Raw genomic sequence first — 20,409 nt, forward strand, 5'->3', positions numbered from 1 at the left:
TCACTAGGAGCTCAATAATGAAATAAATTTGCAGCAGACAGTGATCTATCAGGCTAGCCAGGCTCTTAACTGTTGTGTTGATGAAGACCATGGAAAAGGGTCACTGGAAGAAGCTGAAGCAGAAAGACTTCTTCTAATTGCAAGTATGTGTGATACACCTGAAACAATTCCAACACAATTTCAAACCAGGAAAAACTCATTTTGTCTAGTATACTCAGAAATTTCTAATTTTAGAGAAAGGGCTTTTTTGATAATCTGTTTCAGCTGATCTATTTTTTGTTTCTTACAAGGTTTGTGAAAACACTACATGTAAAATAAGGTGTAGTTTGCATGAAAAGGTGAAAGAACCTGGAATGCATTTGAAGAAATGAAGTGTAAAGAGTATGCTAAGAATGAATACATGAACTCACACACATACGTACTCTTTATGCACACACACATACATGCTCTGTCTCTGTACCTGTCTATATATGTATAGCTAAAAATAAGTACGTGAATTTTGTTGTGTGTATGTGTGGTGATGGATGACAGGGCATGTTAGGGTGGAGAGATTAACCATGCAAGAAAACTGACCAAAAGTTGAAGTATTAAATTACAAGGATTTTGTGAACAGATTGAGCAATCTAGGTTTACCTAACTACCTACCATCTATTTATATGAAGGAAGAGTTACTGATTTTGTCTTTGGTGTTGTATACAGTTGTCACATGAGTGCATTTTCTTGAATTGGTTTAATTTAGAAACAATTGCAGTTTTAATATTTGAAATATTAACTTGAATATTTCTACATAGCTGAGAAGAGAACACTTTTGATTGATGAGTTGAATAAGTTGAAGAATGAAGGGCCTCAGAGGAAGAATAATGCTGGTCCCATATCCCAAAGTGAATTTGTCCCTTCCAAAGGATCAATTACTTTGTCAGAAATCCGCTTGCCTCTAAAAGCAGATTTTGTCTGCAGTACAGTTCAGAAACCAGGTATGGTAATTTTTATTTACTCACTTCTAGATCATATGTTAAATTATGAATTTCACCTAGATTGGAATTGTGCAAATGGGAACAAGTAGAGCATGCATGAAGACACAAGGCTTGTATCTCGGGCCTTTAGTTCCTTTTATGTAGATGGGTGTATAAAAATAACCAAGAAAATTTCATATATGTTCTTACTGATCCATGCAATAACAGACATAGGTCTAACTGAAAGTTAGGCTTGTTAAACATAATATTGAACATAAAATAAATTACTAAGATGAGTTGTTCTGATAAAACAGACCATTTGACTTGCATTAATTTTATTGTGGAAAGTATTCGGCATCTAAAAGAACTTATTTTACTTACTCTATTCTATTTAAAATTCACTCTGTCATGTAAATTTGTTCTTTGAATCCTGAATTACTGGTTGTGGGAGTGAAGAGCATCACAGTGTAGATACTTCTATTCAAATTTTATTCCCTTTATTCCTCTAGAATGAATAAATAAACTTTTCTAAGCTATGTATTCTACTTAAAATCATATTTAAACGAAGTGGGTAAAGGAGGTTATGGCACCAGTATCTGAAAAATAGGGCAGGATGGTAACTTTCACAGAAATATAGTATTTTAATCTCAGTTTTGAAATAACAAGCCAGAATTTACCCTTTTGAGATGTATACTATTAGCTAAAGAATTTCGGGTCAATAGGTAAAATTTGAAGTCAGCAGAAACTGAGGAATGTGTAGCGAAGTTATTTCAATTCACTTAAAATGAAGAGACTTGATGATGCTGTTCCAGGAACATGTCTGTCTGCTTATGTCATGTCTTTTTGTGTCTGAAAAGTTGACTTTAGAAAATTTGAAATGAATTTTATGTAAATCAGTTGCAGTATTACTTTATTCATTTGGTCTTCCAGAATGCTAATTAGCTAAATCTGATTTTGCTTGTGCTTATTAGGTAATGTGATTATTTCTTACAGATGCAGCAAATTACTATTTCTTAATTATACTAAAAGCAGGAGCTGAAAATATGGTAGCCACACCATTAGCAAGTACCTCAAATTCTCTTAATGGCGATGCTCTAACATTCACTACTACATTTACTTTGTAAGTAAATTAGGCTTTTGATGGTTCACACATACTTTTCTTTTTTAATAGAGTTAATACAGTCTAAGCATCCAGGTAGAATTTATAATCTTTGAAATGCAGTATGCGTATTGTTTTTATATGGACAAATAACTCATTTTTCAATTTGTTGGTTTAACTCTTTTATGTTTCCGATCTTTTCTTCCATTGAGTAGCATGTTTTTTCCACGTGACTGTAGGTATTTGATGTTTTGAAGTGTTTTAACATATATATTTACTACACACACACACACACACACACATACACACATGCAAAATCTGGACCACAATTTTTTAATATATACTTTAAATCTCTTAATGTACTTAACATTAAGTCTCAGTGAAAGACATTTATATTTAGTGTCAGAGATTTATTTTGAAACTAGAGTCAAAATCTAGTTTGGAAGAAAAACTACTTTTATTATTTAAGATCTTGAGTTGTAAAATGCTGAAGAAAATGTTTGACCTGTATTATAGGAAAAAATAGACTGTTCTTACCAGTTTTTATATTCTTTAATAGTTTGTAACTATTGTCTTTAGTTTTAAAACACAGTGAATTCCTTTACTCTCAGCCTTGTAACAGTATTTGTGGCATAATTTTTAATGGCATAATTTGATATTTTTATTTTTCCAGGCGGGATGTGTCAAATGACTTTGAAATAAATATTGAAGTTTACAGCTTGGTAAGCAGTTAAAGCTTTCTAAAGTAACTAATAGTGTATTTTTCTTAAAGACATCAGATTTTAAGTTACTTATACTTTGGATTTGTGTGTAGGTACAAACGAAAGATCCCTCAGGCCCTGATAAGAAGAAAAAAGCATACAAGTCAAAGGTGAGAATGAAAGAAACCCAGTAGAAATATAATCAGAAATAGGAGATATAATGTCTGTTACAATTATGTATAATTTTTAATAATTATCAAGCTTTTGGGTCATTTTTATGCCTTAAATTTCTAGTTACTGCACATAATAAGTATAGGTATGAATACTGAGAGTAAACTTGCAGTGAGTGACCATGACCCTAAGTATAAGCTACCGCTATTACTCAGGCTAGACAATTCTGTTTTCTCCATATCTGCTTGACAACTATTATTATCTCTTTAAACTTTTCTCAGGCCTTTCCTCTGAACTCTTGTCTTACTAGCTCCTCTAAACCAGACTTAAGAATGATGTGGTCACTGTAGGCATGAGGAATAGAAACAGCTTTGTTTCTGTCCTTCCTAGCCTTTGCTCTTTTGTTCTTTGTCTAAATCATCATTTAAAAGAATTTTATTTAGCTTTAACAAAAAGGAATAACAGTGTGGGTAAAGCCGGAATAAAAGACTCAAGTATAACGTATTGATATTTAAGAGTTATTTTCTGTGTGGGAGAATCTCAAGTTTGGTTGGTTTTAATCATAATGTTTAATAGGAAATATACTAAGTTATCTTTTCTTCCAGGCTATTACTCCTAAGCGACTTCTCACATCTGTAACCACAGTAAGTAGAATTTTTTGGAAGTTGAAGTTCCTTGAGAAATCTTCATCTTACACATATGATTGGAAATTGGTTAACCATTTCTAAACCCTAAGTGCTTTGGGAATCTTTAAAATATCCTAAAAGGAAAAAAATAATGTTTTCTGAAATATAGTCCTTGTAGTGTTTGTACTTAATATTTAAATCTTTGTATCAAATAAAGAAAATAACTTATGTCCTTCTTCACACCTTTTTTTTAGAAAAGCACCCTTCCTTCTTCAGGTGAGTGAATCTTGAACTATTTGAAACGTTAGGATATAAGCAATCGCATACTTATACATATAGCCGTCTTGATTTATGAGTGTTTACCTTACTCTCCTTTGAATATTTTCTGTATGGTAGTAACATATAAGATTACTGGCGAGAATAACCTGCTGTCTGAAACCACCACGGGCCACCAAACAGCACATTGCTCAGGCTCTAGCAGGCAGTACACATAGGATACCTAGTCACTTGACAACTGCAGCAGGTAGCATTACTCTTCACCCTATCTTCTCTTGTTCTGTAGATTTGTTTTGTGCTATCCACACTGAGGAGTTCACCTGTTTTAACTTTACTGATCATGACTGGCATCGCATCATGTCAGAAAAGCATCTTTCTAGTTCACTGGAAACTGGAGTGCCAGTAGGCCAGGGAAGACTTTTCCAGAGTGGCGTTAGGCCTAAATTTTCCAAAGGGGATTAGGACTGAGCTGGTTTCACTCACCTTTGGACTTTTGGTCTCTGTTTCTTGGCACAAGAGAATAACTAAGAAGAACCGTGCAGATAAAGTCCTGCTGCTCATTATGTCATCCTAGACTACAGCAGTGAAGGTTTTCATATCTCTCATAGGAAAATTGCTTTTTATGCACACGTTTTTAGGTTCTATATCTTTAAAAACACATCTGTCTCAAATGTTAAGATGTGCCTGTACCTCACTTACATTAAATATAAATACTTAACAGTTTTCTTTCATTAGGAAATGTGTTGATGTTTTATTCCCCCCACCCTGCCCCACCTCCATATTTAGAGATGGAGGAAAATGAAGCAGTTTTTTCTGTGGCAGTTTAATTTCATTCTGTTAGAGTGGGGTGAGGAATTGTTATTTATACTTACCAAAGTCACTCTGAACTAAACTTCATTTCCTTTTTCTTTAGTTATGGCCAGTCTTAATGCTGTGCGTACCAGCAACTTTGCCCTTGTTGGATCTTACATGCTGTCATTATCTTCAGTAGGAAACACAAAATTTGCTCTGGACAAGGTAATCCAAATTTATTTATTTATTTATAGAAAAATTAGGCCCATGAAAATGTCCCATTACTTTCAAGTATTTGAAATCTTTGGCTGAATATGTATGTTCTCAGAATTGTACATTTTAATTAGACATGGGTTTAGCTGCATGATATGTTTTTTGATGTTGGAAGTATTTCTCCCCTGTATCTTAATAGTTAAGTCTTCAAAGCAGCATATATTGGTTTATTCTAAGTGTCAATTCTGACTAAGAAAGTATTGCTTCTTGCATATAGATGTTAAGCTTACAGTTTTAAACATAGTTTCTTGCCCATTTGAAACCAATATTTTGAAATGACTAACATTTTTTGGATTTAGTTTTGACAAGATAGGGAAAGATAGATTAATTTCTTGGAAAAGTACTCATGAATCTAAGGGATTTCCTTCCCGTACTTTCCAAGTTTAAGACTTCATAGTTCAGATCTGTGTAGTGTCACTACCATATTGAGTGCTTTTTCACCACACTGGAAAGACTAAATATTTAATAGCTAACGAGACCATTTTAAGTAGTAAGAGAAGTAGAGGCAAACTTTAGTCCTAGTGTCGGCTTCTGCTGTATAATACAGACTATTTAAAAATATTATAAGAGATTTCTGTAGTTAGAATATAACGATGTTTAAAAAAATTCATGTAACTTTTAATTTAGTAATTCAACTAGTTTAACAAATTGAGTGATTCTGGGTCTTTTTTTCTCTTTGTCTTTTATTTTGTTTGTTTTAGATAAATTATGATGTTAAAGAGCGAGAGCTACTGGGCTATATGTTCCAGGAAAAGGTTGCCATATTTTCTTTGCTTGAAATTAATGAGCTTAAAAATTAGTCCTTAATTTTTGGCCCTTATGTATTTGTTTTACTAACCACTCTCATGTCTTCTTGGTTATTTTGAATAATTAAGGACATTATGTAAATTATTCTTTCTTTAGATCCTTGTAGATGGGCATCTTTTTCTTTAGTCTCATAATTCTTTAAAGCTTTCTTAAAAGTTCTCTAGTTTTTTTCATGCCTGTTTGGTATTTGGGCTTTTATATTCTTTTTTCATGTTATAATTCTTTAAGATTCTATCGTCACTTCAGCATTGATTTTTCCGGGTACCAAATGCCAAATTAATAACTATGTCTAAAACTAAAATTTATTCAGTATTGTTGACCTCCTCTTTATTGAAAGAACTATTGGTAATGTTTTAAGTAAAAGTAGACAACTTCTGTGGTCTTAATTGGCTAATAGGTGTGTTGCTATGTAGTTGATGCTCTGTTTATTAATTTTAAAATTAAAATTCATTTAATGCTAAAATACTAAATATATTCATATATTATAGAAATTTTTTTTAGGATTTTTAATATCTTTGTGAAGATCAATCACAAGCATCTTGTGGGTGTATAGATATGCTAATTTGCAAAAGGCTGGATAGTACTTTTTGTTTTATTTTAAATTCTTTTTTTTCTTTTTTAATTTTTCTTTTTGGCTGCCTTGTGTCTTCGTTGCTGCACGCAGGCTTTACCTAGTTGCAGCGAGTGGTGGCTACTCTTCGTTGTGGTGCATGGGCTTCTCGTGGTGGCTTCTCTTGTTGCGGAGCATGGGCTCTAGGCATGCAGGATTCAGTAGTTGCAGGGTGTGGGCTCAGTAGTTGTGGCTCGCGGGCTCTAGAGCACAGGCTCAGTAGTTGTGGCGCGTGGGCTTAGTTGCTCCGCGGCATGTGGGATCTTCCCAGACCGGGGATCGAACCCGTGTCCCCTGCATTGAGAGGTGGATTCTTAACCACTGCACCACCAGAGAAGTCGTATTTTAAATTCTTAAAACAACATTTGCAAATTAGGTAAACATAAGGACTGGAGTTCTGTGAACTGTATTCCTTACTCAGTGTTGTCCCATAGCCAATTTCTATATATGTAAGAGATTTCATGAATCTCTAAAATGAAAGAGATTTCAATGACATATGTTAAATATAGACTGATTGCTCTTTAAAAATTTTTTTCACTGCCATTTTAATTTAAAACGTCACACAAATTAAAAATAAATTACTTGTCCATTCTCTTAAAAAATTTTTTGAAATTATAACTTAAATATCCAGCCACCCAATCTGAGTGTAAAATCAAATCAGTTTAATGGTTGTGTCCAATACTGTAAAGTCTCTTCCTGAGTCAAATACAATATAATTTAGATGAAAAATTTGTCATAGATGTGCTTTTTTGAGTGGCGGGGGGAGCAAGTATTTGTTCTAATACCTTGTGGTTATGTAGGAGAATATTTAAGATAGTTAAGTTTAGATGTTCTTTAAATTGGTGGGAAAAATGGAAGACCTTGTATATTCACATAATAATCCCATTTGATTAAATTTGAGAGAGTAAACAAGTCTCCCATATCCTACCAGAGACCATCAGTGCAAGGGAACGTTTGCTTATTTTACTGGTGTCTTGACCAATAAAGATAAGTCACGGGGTTATCTCTGAGACCCCTTCAGAATGAGATTTCTGTTGAGGTTAACCCAGTGTTTGCTCTATAAATTTAGGATACCACTAATAACGGATTGCTTTCTTATTTGAGCTTATAGATATCGGATGTAAAGTCTGACGTCCTGGAATTTAAATTATGAATTTCAATGAGTCACACTCTCAAATCCTTTCTTTGAATAGAGAATCCAAAATAATCATAGGTTTTACTATACTTTTATGGATAAAGGGAGAAGCATATCCCACAACTCATCTTCTGACTTAAAGAAATGTCATAGATATTTATACCTTCCAGGAAATAGAGATGTCAATTTAAATAGTATTAGGGCAAACACCTGTGAGGTAAAACAAATGATTAGCACTGTAGAATTTTGAGGTTGTAGGAAGAGTGATTAGGTGTTCTGGTGTGTCCAAAGCTATCCTGGTTTATGCCTGTTGGTCTGGTTTAATTATTAACAGGTATAATTATTCTCGCTCAGAAATATCCTGACGTATAAAAAATTATACAGTCACCCTGATTACAGGGTACATTTTACACCTCTTAACGATAATCTTTGAGGTGTTGATAATCTTAAAAGACCATTTTGTTAAACAGAAAACAGAATAGGATCATACATTTTCGCACGTCTCCACACTTGACAGGGTGTAGTAACATTGACTCTTCTGTGAATATTCTCAGTTCACTTCAGGACAAGCTTCTAACCAAGAATATTGTCTACTTTTCACAGCTGTAGAGTAAGAGGGAACATTTTCTTCTCATCTTTCTGAGATTCTTCTTACCAGGAGCGTTCTCTGGGCTAAATAGTAGAATTCTATCAATTAGCATTGAGAGGCTAAGGAACTTAACATTGACAATATAGAAAAGAAAACGGCAAGGGAATTTATAACAAATATAATAATGAGGCGTATGATGTTTTGACTCTACATTATAGATGGCTTTGAAATTCAGAAAGTTGAAGGTTTATTTTATGGAGTTAGTCTCTTGAAATCCATACTTTTTGGCCAAGAATCCCCCCTTTAACTTATCTTTATTAGGTTGGAGGACTAAATTTTTGGAAACTAATCTTACAGTAAAAACTTTCTAATTTAGACTGAACTAAGATTATTCCAACAGGGTGTCATTCTTCTTCACTGGGCAGCAGGAATGACAGACTAAAGCATCCCTCTTTCTATCTTGACCCAGAAGTCAATATGACTTTAAATATTTGGATGTTACCATTTTACTCTAATGATACAACTTCTCCAATTGAATTTTTCTTATATTTGTAATCTTTAATTCACATTCAGAATCATTTTAAATTATCACATGTACTTAAGCAGCTTTTATAATTTAAAAGATACTTTTGACATGCGGTCTCTTCATTATTAATAGACTGTTAAGAATGATTTGTTTAAAAATATTTCTTATGTGAATATTTTCATGCTAGACAGAAAGCATGATTTTATTGGGAAGAAAATATCAGTCCCTCAAACTTCCAACTAGTAAGAGCAACATAGTCTCAATTTTTAGGCACTTAGTTTTTGTTCTGTCAACTTATGCTTCATGTATTTTAAAGCTATGCTATTAGGTGCATAAATATTTAAGATTATTATATCTTCTTGATGAATTGTTAACAATTTCTCTCTGGTAGTCATCTTTATCTTAAGGTCTACTTTATTAGACCTTACTCTGTTATTAATAGAGTCACATCAGCTTTCTTATGATTAATGTTGGTATGGTATATCTTTTTCCATTCTTTTTTTTTCCCCCCCTGGCCGTGCCACGTAGCATGCGGGCTCTTAGTTCCCTGACCAGGGAACCCATGCCCCCTGCAGTGGAAGCGCACAGCCCTAACCACTGGACTGCCAGGGAATTTTCTCTTTTTCCATTCTTTATTCTCAACCTGTCCATATATGTCAAATTAGTGTATCAGAAGCATATTTTATGGTCATATTTTGTTAGTTTAACAATTTTTTGTCTTTTCATTAGAGTGTTTAGTACATTTATATTTAATGCAATACTAATATGGTTGGGTTTAGTCTACCACAAAGCAAGCATACTTGTAGCCTACAGGCAAATCTGGCTCTTGGCCTGTTTGTTTTTTTAAGTTACTTTTGTCACAATTAATGAACTGATATTGATATATTAGTAACAAAAGTTCAGCAGCCTGTTTTTGTAACTAAAGTTTTTGACACAATCATGACCATTTATGTATTGTCTGTGGCTGCTTTCATGCTACAATGGCAGATTGAATAGTTGTGACAGAGACTGTATGGTCTGCAAAGTCTAAAATATTAATTGTCTGGGCCATTACACGAAAAGTTAACAGACCCTGGTCCTACTATTTTGTTCTTTATTTTTTATTTGTCTCATCTGTTCTTTGTCATTTGTTTTTCCTTCCTTGACTACTTCTAATTGAGTATGTTGGTAATCATTTTTATCTTTTCTGTTGGCTTTTTAGCTATACCTCCCTGTATTCTTTTTCAGTTATTGCTAAGGATTACAATATGCATCCTTAGCCTATTACTATTACTACAGTCTATATTGAAACACAATTATTCCTCTTCATGTACCTTATAACAGTTAGAACCTTGCAACAGTATAATTCTATTTGCCCACCCCATTATGTTTTAATTCTACCCTTATTATAAACCCCAATGCACTGTTATTTTTTAATCAATTTTAAAAGAAATTTTAAAAATGTATTTTAAAGAATTGTCATTTATACTTATTGGTTCTTATGTTCTTCATTCCATCTTGTAGAGCTAGGCTTCCATCTAGGATTATTGCCTTCTCAGGAAGAAGTTTTTTTTTGTTTGTTTTTTAATTTTTTGTAATATACTTCTGCTGGAAATGAATTCTCTAACTTTTGTTTATCCAAAGATGTCTCTCTTTACATTGTCTTAATTTCTGAAGGATATTCTTCTTGGATATAGACTGCTAGGTTGGCAGGTTTTTTCTTTCAGCCACCCCTTTAAAGATGACATTTTATTGTTTTCTGGCTTTGATTGTTTCTGATAAGAAGTCAGCCATCATTCTTATCTTTTCTGCTTTTATTTTTATTTTTTTATATTGTCGGCCTCGCTGCTCGGCTTGCAGGATCTTAGTTTCCTGATCAGGGATCAAACCCGGGCCCCCAGCAGTGAAAGTGCCAAGTGCTAACCACTGGACCGCTGGGGAATTCCCCTTTTCTGCTGTTAATATTTTTAAGTATTTTGATTTGTGACAGTTTGACCCTAATCTGCCTAGGTGTGGTTTTCTTTGTCATACTGGGTTATTTCTTTATCATACTAAGTTTCAATGACCTTTACGGAGCTGTAGTTCATGTGTTTCATATGTTTTGGCAAATTCTCAGCCATTATCTTGTCAAGTATTTCTTCTGCACTGTTTTCTTTTCTTTCTAGGACTCCAGTTAAATGTATGTTGGACTCTTGACTATGTTCCTACAGGTCTATGGCACTCTTTTTGTTTTTAATTTTCCTTTGTGTTTCATTTTGGATCATTTCTATTTACCAGTCTTTGAGTTCATCTATCTTTTTTTCTAATGTACTCCAGTTTCCTGTAAAGCCCATCCAATGAATCAATTTCAACTTTTTTTCTTGTTGTAAAATTTCTATTTGGATCTTTTTTAGAGCTTCTATTTCTCTGTCGAAATTCTCCCTCTTCTCACCCATTTTTGTCCATGTTTTCCTCTAAATTCTTTAACAAATTATAAATGTCTCTGTCTTGTAATTCTAACATCTAGATCATCTGTGGATCTGCTATTGACAGGGTTTGTTTTGTTTTCTTTTGATTAAAGGCCACCTTTTCCTCCTTTTTCATGTCTTGTAAAACTTTTAAACCGTAGGCTAGATGTGATGTGATGTGATGTTATGTTGTTATGTTATGTTATGTTATAAAAGAACAGTAGAGACTGAAGTAGGTGGTAATAACACCCTCTTGTCTCTCAGTACAATCAGAAGTTGAGCTGAGATAGTGCTTTAGTTAGTTGGGTTCAACTCTTGTTTCAAATGCCTTGAGAGTGAAGTTAGGTGCCTCCTTTCAGTAGAACTTTGAGATCTAAATTCTGAAAGTCTACAAGATTTCTTTTTGCTTTCCAGATCTGCCTCTGACTTGTGGCATTAGCATTTACTCAGCAAAATTCTGGGGAGTGGGGGAGATTGGCAGTTAGGGTGGGCTAGCTCTGACCCTTGGCTCTTTTGAGATGCTCATCTAGGTAGACAGTCTTCATTTAGCTGTTAAAGACTTCACTGGTTTTTTCTTTTCCCTGCAAAATTCATTGCCAGCATGCTTCTCTGTCAGTTCTTGCTCCCAGGGAATAAAGTGGTCACCCCTGATTTGGCTCACCCAGGAAGGGTACATTCCTTACTGGAATTTGGTCCATTAAATTTTTTTTGCTTGCACAACTCTTAGATAGCTTTAAGGAAAATAAGATATTCTTAGCTTATCCATTGTTTTCTTGCTGTTGCAGTATAAATGGTGGTCTTTTGTGACCTTTCGCATCCTAAGTGGAAGTGGAGCTCTGAACATGTAATGGAAGTCGAACTCCTTTCTGTGTATCGCCCTAACCAAGCACGCTGTGTAGATTTAATGGACAGAATTTAGATATACTTTGGTGTGTGTCTCTGTAGCTAGCAAATCAGCCATGGTTGGGAGTGAAGAGTCATTACATCATGACAGTAATTGCATCTGGTGTGGATTTAGGGCATTCCAGACCATCTTCATATTCAACTTAAATGTCTTTGTCAGATAGATTTCAACATAGGCTTTCACTACTAGGTCTATGTTAGTGACTTTCTACCCTCTCTGTAATGCAGACTTGTGTTTGATATGGGGTCCTTAGTTTTAGAAATCTGCCTGGAAGTAAAATGGTACAAACATTTGATGAAAATTATTGTTGATTAGCTCTATATTATATACATTATAGAGCAACTTTATTTTTCTCTATGTATAACCTACTAGGTAATTATTGCTCAGATAACTTTTGTTCTTTGGCGGTAAATTTATATGTGTGTATATGTATGTGTGGATGTATATGTAGATGATATGGCATGTATCAGTACTTCATTACTTTCTGTGGCTGAGTATTATTGCATTATGTTATACACTACACTTTGTCCACTCATCTGTTGATGGACGTTTGGTCTGTTTCTTTTTTGGCTATTGTGAATAACGCTGCTGTAAACTTGGGCGTACATATACCTGTTTGAATACCTGTTTTCAGTCTTTGGGGGTATATATCTAGGAGAGGAATTGTGTGGTTATATGTTAATTCTGTTTAACTTTTTGAGGAGCCACCAAACTGTTTCTCATAGTTCCTGAACCGTTTGACATTCCTATCAGTAATGTCGGTTCCAGTGTCCCCACGTCCTTGCTAAAGCTTGTTATTTTCCGTATTTTTGATTATAGCCTTCATAATGGGTATGAAGTGGCACCTCACTGTGGTTTTGATTTGCATTTCCCTAATGACTAATTTTTGGGTTTGGAGGGTTTTTTTCTTTTGGCTTATACAACAGAAGTTTATTTTTTCACAGTTCTGGAGGCTAAAAGTCTAAGATCAGGGCACTGGGAGGGTTGAGTTTTTTCTAAACCCTCTCTCTTTAGCTTGTAGATAGCTGTATTATGTGTCTTCACATGGTCTTTCTCTGTATGTGTGTCCAAATCTTCTCTTTCTATGAGGACACAAGTTACATTGGATTAGGGCCCATCCTAATGAACTAAATTAACCTTAATTACTTCTTTAAAGACCCTATCTCCAAATACAGTCACATTTTGTGGTATGGGGAGTTAGAACTTCAACATGTGAATTTGGTTAGGGATGGGGAGGGGACACAATTTAGTCATAGCATGTTTTAAGCTATAGCATGAGTTTTGGGATTATCAATGTTGGAAACATACTTGTATCTAAGGAATAAGGAAAGCTTTATAGATACAGAATGATTCAACTTTAAAACAAGCAATAAAAAAATCTGCTTTCAATAACTTATTGTTGGTTTTGTAATTTAGCTTATGTTTATTTTGGTTCAAAGCAATGTGCTTCCAATAAAAGAATCAGATTCCTTTTTACTCATTCCTCAGTAAATGGTTCTGGACACAATGGCAACTTGAGATTTCCGTTAAAATCTTCGTCCTTATCCTCAGCTTCATCATTATTGTCACCATCGTCATCAAGCTAACAATTATTACCTAACGACTATTGATGTTGAACATCTTTTCATGTGTTTGTTGGCTATTAGTATATCGTCTTTGAAGAAATGTCTATTGCCAATTTTTAAGTTGGATTGTTTGGAATGTTTTAATTGAGTTGTCTTTTTATTTTTGAGTTATAAGAGTTCTTAATGTATTCTAGATACTAAACCATTATTAGGTACATGATTTGCAGATATTTTCTCCTGTTTTGTACATTGTCTTTTCACTTTCTTATGCTTTGATACACAGAAGTTTAAAATTCTTTATTGTAATAAATAATACGTAACATGAGATCTACCCTCAACAAATTTTTAAGTGTACAATATTATTAACTATAAGCACAATGTTGTGCAGCAGATCTCTAGAATTTTTTCATCTTGGATGAATGAAATTCTATACCCATTGAATAGCAACTCCCTTTTCCCCCACTCCTACCAGTCCCTGGCATCCACCACTCTACTTTCTGCTTCTGTTGAGTTGGCTACTCTTGATACCTCATACAAATGGAATCATGTAGTATTTGTCCTTTTGTGACTGACTTATTTCAGTTAGCATAACGTCCTCAAGGTTCATCCATGCTGTAACACCTGACAGGATTTCCTCCTTTTTTATGGCTGAATAATACTCTATTGTTTGTATGTACTACATCCCCCCACTTCCCCCGGCTGCCTTCTTTTTTTTCAATAGGAGTATTTGGGTACTATTCGACAAAACAAACAATGTTCTTTAAGCAAACATTTATTGAATGTCTGGATATGATTTGGCAATAGGATATGGAAACAAACATGAGAAGGACACGATAATTGACCTCAAGGATCTGCTGTGAGGAGGTGTGGGGCTGTGGGTTAGGACACATAAGAAAATATACACTGAGAGTCTCAAGGCCTAAAAGGCAAACTTTGGGCCCTGAGAAGAACAGGATCTGGATGGCCTAGAGTAGTTTCATATACAGAAGTGGGGAGAAAGGAGGCTCTACCACATTTTCTTTGTCTGTTCAGCTGCTGATGGGCATTTAGATTGTTTCCACCTCTTGGCTGTTATGAAGAATGCTACAATGAACATGGGAGTGCAAATATCCCTTTAAGAGCCTGATTTTGATTCTTTTGGATAAATTCCCAGAAGTGGGGTTGATTGATTATATGGTAATTCTATTTTTAATTTTTTGAGGAACCTCCATACTGAAAAGTTTTTCATTTTGATGAAGTTTAATTTATCTGTTTTTTCTTTTGTTGCTCATGGTTTGGTATTATATTTGAGAAGGCATTGCCAAATTCATGATCATTGAAGATTTACTCCTCTGTTTTTCTTCTAAGAGTTATATGGTTTTAGCTCTCACATTTAGGTCATTGATCCATTTTGAGTTAATTTTTGTATGTGGTATGAGGACGGGATCCAACTTTACTCTTTTGCATGTGGCTATCCAGTTTCCCCAGCACCATTTGTTGAAAATATTGCTCTTTCCTCATTGAATGGTTTTGGTACCCTTGTTGAAAATCAATCTGGCATATATGTATGGGTTTATTTCTGGACTCTCAATTCTGTTCCTGTGGTCTATATGTCTATCCTTATGCCAGTACCATACTGTTCTGATTACTGTAGCTTTGGATTGGTTTGAAATTGGGAAGTATGATTCTTTCAACTTTGTTTTTCTTTTTCAAGATTGTTTTGGTTATTTGGGGCCTCTTGCAATTCCATATGAATTTGAGGATCAACGTTTCCATTCTGCGGTTCACTATTCTTTATTGCTGAATAATATTATATTGTATTAATATGCCAGTTGGTTTATCCCACCTTCTATCAAGTATATTCTGTTGATAGGGAATGGATAAACACATGTATTCTCTTCTTAAATCCGTGTTTTCTTTATCACATTACTTGGGACTTAGGGTTCTGCCTTAAGCAGGCTCTACATTGAATGAATTTATTCTTCAAAAGCATTTGTTGCTAAGGAACCAGTGGCTTTTGGGCCACCTATTTTATATTCCAGCTTTAGAAAATACTGTGTTTTCAAGATATAATATTCTCTATTCATGATTTATACATGTTTTGTCAAGAAAAACTGTTTTACAAATAATTTACTCTCTTTCTTCACAGGTACCCTTTCTATCTCCTTTGGAAGGTCATATTTACTTAAAAATAAAGTGTCAAGTGAATTCAAGTGTTGAAGAAAGAGGTTTTCTAGTAAGTAACATCACTGGATCTATATTTTCTTTTTTGCATTTTGTGAAGCATAGGCTTGGTTTCCAATAGGAATGAAAGTCTGTGTGACTACGTGATAAATTGGTTCGGATTTGTTGCATGTCCACTATATGCTAATCATTGTGCTGGTGTTAGAATATAATAGGCCACAGAAAATAATCCCTGCACTCAGGAACTTTTAGTGTAATAGGAAGAAATACAAGTGAACAGTTAAGTACAATACAGTACTATAATGGGAGAAAGCATAGAGTGCATGGGTGTAAATTGGTGGGACACCAGGTCTTAGGTATGAGTGGGAAGGCTTAAAGAAAGGTATTGGAAATAACTTGTAAACTGCTAGCTGAACAAGTTAGCCAGAGGGAGAGAAGAGGGAGATGTGCTCCAGATGAAGGGAAAAGCATTACTATGGCCTGGAAGGCCCTTCCCTCTCTCACCCCCACCAGAGAAAAAGATGACACATTTAGATAGTGGCAGGTATTTCAGGGTAGCTAGAGCTTAGATTCTGAGTGTGTGTGTGGAGGAGGGGTAGTGAGAGGAGTGATTGGGGAGGAAGGTGGGGTTAGGGGAAATGGAGCCAAGTGTTAGAGGGCCTTTTAAAGACTCCCGACTTTATCCTGAAGTCGGTTGGGTACTCTTGTAGGATTTTAAGCAGAGGATTAACATCAAATTGGGGGGTTTAGGGAAGTCGTTCTGACTAACGTGTGGAAGTGGACTGGGGAGTGGCAGAACTGAAGAAGATTAGTGAAGAAACTGAGTTACTGCATGAGAGAGGGGATGGGGGCTGGCAGTCAGGGTGGAGAGAAGGACCCACCATGGATAGATGAAGGAGGAAGAAGTGCAGACCCTAGTGGTTTGGCTGTAGGGGTGGAGAAGCAGAAGTAAGGATGTCACCCAGATCCCTGCCTTGCACAGCTTGTTGGGTGGCAGTGATTATACTGAGATAAGGGGCCCTGGGTGGGGAGCAAGTGTCCATGTTGGGGGTGGAAACCATTTTTCCCCCAAATTTTATTGTGGTAAATTGCAAGCATACAGCAATGTTGATAGAATTTTACAATGAACGCCCGTATAGCCAGCATCTAGATTTTGCCTTTAACATTTTTTACTGTCCTTGCTGTATCATGTATCTACAACCTAGCTATCCTTCTAGCCAGTCCTGAAAATATCATATTTTGGGGGGAAGAATTTCAAAGTATATTGTGGACATTAGTATGTTCCCGTGAATCTTCAGTGTACATCCCCTGAGTTCTGACACAGGCATACATCTATGTAATCCAAATTTCTATTAAGATAGAAAATATTACCCCAGAAAGTTCCCTCATGCCCCTTGTCAGTCAGTCCCCACCCAAGGTAGGAAGTTTTAATGAGTTAAGTTTTAAATAACTTGAATTTTAGATGCATACAGACGCGTTTCAGAGTTTGAGTTTGGACCTCAAGATGATGGACATTTTGGATGAGGTGAAGGTTTGGAAATCTGCAGCAGAGAGATAGTAATGGAAGCTCACGTGGCATTGAATAGCCAGGAGAACACTAACATTTAAGCCACAGACCTAGGAAGAGAAGCTCTCAAGGGAGACTACAGGGAGGGCAATGGAGAACTTAGTATCATGGTTGCCAGGGGAAGAGAGTCTGCAAGAGGGAGTGGTCAAATTAGATAAGGATCTATTAGACACTGTTGGACTTATTAATGAAGTGGTCATTCTAGGCTTGTTGAGAGCAGGAGCTAGATTGCAAATGGTTATAAAGGGAGTGGAGGGTGAAGAATGGAAGTGCAACAACTCTGAAACAAGGTTTGGCTGCAGAGGGGTAAAGAGAGTGTGATACCTGCAGAAGTATGTAGGGTGAAAGAAGGATTTTGTTGACATTTTAAGATTGGAGAGATTTGAGCATCTTTTAATTCAAATGGGTAGCTTCTAATAGGGCCAAAGAGGGCAAAGATAGAGGCAATGGGGAACCTGCACTTTAAGGAATAACACATGGAACAAGGTCATGAGAGTGAGAACAAATAAGACCCAAGCCACGGTTCATGATCTTGTACAGAATTATACTTTTTCCATTATCAGAGGAGGAAAGTATGTGTGTAGAATACACAGAAGACTGTGGGTGTGGTATCAGAAGTAGAGAAAATCTAATAGCTTTGATTTTCTTTGTGAAGCAAGAATTTGAGCTATACAAAAGATATCACAAGTCAATTTGCAGTTGCTGACAAAGGGCACAGAAAGAAGAGCTAGATTGTACAGAAAGTCCAAGCGGCCAAGGTGACTGTAAATCATACTTCGTAGCTTTTTTCACATGTAAATCCAGCAGGTGGCGCTAGATATTCTTGGAAAAGTGTCCTTATAAATTTCGGACTTGAAAGCAGTGTTTACTTACTGACCTTTTCCTTTAATGTAAATATTTCCATATTTTACTCTAGATACCTTTCGCCCCTGATATACTCTTATGACATTCATTTGCCTAAAATGTCTGACCTACTTAATGTTTGAGCAGGGCTCTTAACTACTTTAGAGTTAGATCTTTTCAGGTTTACTCTACCTTGAATCCTATAGGCCATTCTTATCACATCCACACTTACAGAAATGTGGTAAAAAACAATTACTCAGGACTCCCCCAAATAACTTCTGTCCCCTGTCTAAGCAATGCCTTTTAATTACTTCTAACCTCTATAAAAAGTAGAGGTAGTAATTGAAGTGGTTCAGTTGCTTGGTTCAGTTTTCCTTCCTGATGTGCCAGGGACAGCTGGAAGGAAGGAGACTACCAACCAGAGAAACTTGCTAAGTGATTCTAAAATGGTACTAGTCTAACTCTGCCAAGACTGATGAGCAGCAAGAAAAGTACATTCTGGTTTAGCTAGAAGGTTCCAGTTCTGCTTTGTGACCGTGTATTGTCATCTACTTTCCTTGGCCTTCAGTTTCCCCAGCTATAAAAATGAAAAAGCTATCCTCTTGTTATTTTTCCCTGATTATAGTAGGGGTAATGATAACTTGTATTATTTTTATCCATCAAATTTTTCCTTTTCTATTACCTTTATGATGTAAAAGGTGAACGTAAACACAAAAGGGAGCTGGTGAGTCATTTGTACTAACTTTGTGCTTGAGATTGAAATAACAAGATTCCTGGCCTTGATACAGAGTAGAATAAAAATAAACTTAAGTACTTTATAAAAGAGAGAAAAGAAAAAAAATCATGCAAGTAGATTTTGAAGTATGAAATATGTCAACATACTGAGGTTTAATGTATAGAAAACATTTAATTGATCCTCAAGTTTCTAAAGTCAGTATTTCATTGACTTTTCCAGACCATATTTGAAGATGTTAGTGGTTTTGGTGCATGGCATCGAAGATGGTGTGTTCTTTCTGGAAACTGTATCTCTTATTGGACTTATCCAGATGATGAGAAACGAAAGGTAATATTAATATTGATGGTCAGTGGTGAAAGCCCTAACTGACTTTCAGGGAATATTTCATGCAAGTGTTCCCCGTGGCCCCCATCAACCACCCAAATGCCCTGTTAAAAATATTTACTAAGCCATTAAAAATGTTCTTGTTGAAAGACTAGTGAGTGTGTGTGTGTGCATGTGTGTGTATTTGTGTAAAAATTTTATATCTTATCCATTCCCTGTGATTTGACCACTCTTGAAATACCTTAAGGAATATATATTTTTTTTATGGAATGTTTCATAATATTTTTTAATTGATACTTTTAGTCAGAAATATTTTCAATTCAATTTTGTATTTTATTAACAGTTGATTTACCTAACTCTGAGATAAAACAGAAAGGAAAAACCACCATAGGAATATAGTAGTTTTGGTTTTGTTTCTAAAATTTGATAATAGAATTTTATGGATACATTACATCTTGTTTTTAAAGAATTTAATGTTATTGCCCAAGTGTGGTCATTTATTATCCAAAAACTGGAAAATAGAAATAAGCAGAAATATAAAGTAAAATCATCTATAACAGAGATAACTACTATTCACATTTTGCTGTGTATCCTTCTAAATTTTTAAAATGTATATGTAATAATAGTTATATATCCATTTATGAATCTTTTTTAAACAGAAAGTATCATGTTTTTTATAGCTTAATTTTTACTTGATAATATCCTGATATCTTTCCACATCAATAAAAATACATCTGTGGGCTTCCCTGGTGGCGCAGTGGTTGAGAGTCCGCCTGCCGATGCAGGGGACACGGGTTCGTGCCCCAGTCCGGGAAGATCCCACATGCCGCGGAGCGGCTGGGCCCGTGAGCCATGGCCGCTGAGCCTGCGCGTCCGGAGCCTGTGCTCCGCAACGGGAGAGGCCACAACAGTGAGAGGCCCGCGTACCGCTAAAAAAAAAAAAAAAAAAAAAAACATCTGTGATATTGCGTTAGATAGCTATATGTATTACACTGTAGCTATATAAAATTTTATTTTAAAGTTTATTGTGAAATATTTAGAACCTTGAAATAGACAAAAAAAAAAAAAAAAAAAAAACCAAGTAATTTCCATCAACCTCTGTGTTACCAGTCCAGTTAAATCTCCTCATGTAATTTTCTCTCCCTCAGAGATAACCCCATCCTGAAACTATTTTGTTCCTATGTATTTCTTTAAATTTTTATTATATATTATATATAGGCTGTATATTATTGCAATTGCATATTTTGAAGCATTATACAAATAGATCATACTGTATATACTGTTCTGCAACTTGCATGTTTTAAGTCAACATGATTTGTGACA

At 35.2% G+C, this 20,409-nt stretch overlaps 1 protein-coding gene across 2 annotated transcripts in view; it reads left to right on the forward strand.

Moving 5' to 3' along the window:
* The window catches only part of ANLN (anillin, actin binding protein), a 54,843-nt gene that overhangs the window by 27,701 nt on the left and 6,733 nt on the right, over positions 1-20,409 (forward strand). The window contains exons 13-23 of one of the 2 annotated variants that reach the window (XM_079931079.1): positions 8-143; positions 792-974; positions 1,947-2,073; positions 2,726-2,774; positions 2,867-2,923; positions 3,530-3,568; positions 3,805-3,826; positions 4,740-4,843; positions 5,593-5,646; positions 15,582-15,668; positions 18,982-19,089. In XM_079931079.1, coding sequence (XP_079787205.1) covers positions 8-143; positions 792-974; positions 1,947-2,073; positions 2,726-2,774; positions 2,867-2,923; positions 3,530-3,568; positions 3,805-3,826; positions 4,740-4,843; positions 5,593-5,646; positions 15,582-15,668; positions 18,982-19,089 — 966 coding nt within the window. The remainder of the gene's footprint in view (positions 1-7; positions 144-791; positions 975-1,946; positions 2,074-2,725; positions 2,775-2,866; positions 2,924-3,529; positions 3,569-3,804; positions 3,827-4,739; positions 4,844-5,592; positions 5,647-15,581; positions 15,669-18,981; positions 19,090-20,409) is intronic. The other variant, XM_079931080.1, reaches the window with a different exon arrangement.

Source organism: Stenella coeruleoalba (genome assembly GCF_951394435.1).
Source record: "Stenella coeruleoalba genome assembly, chromosome: 9".
NCBI classification, from domain to species: Eukaryota; Metazoa; Chordata; class Mammalia; order Artiodactyla; family Delphinidae; genus Stenella; species Stenella coeruleoalba.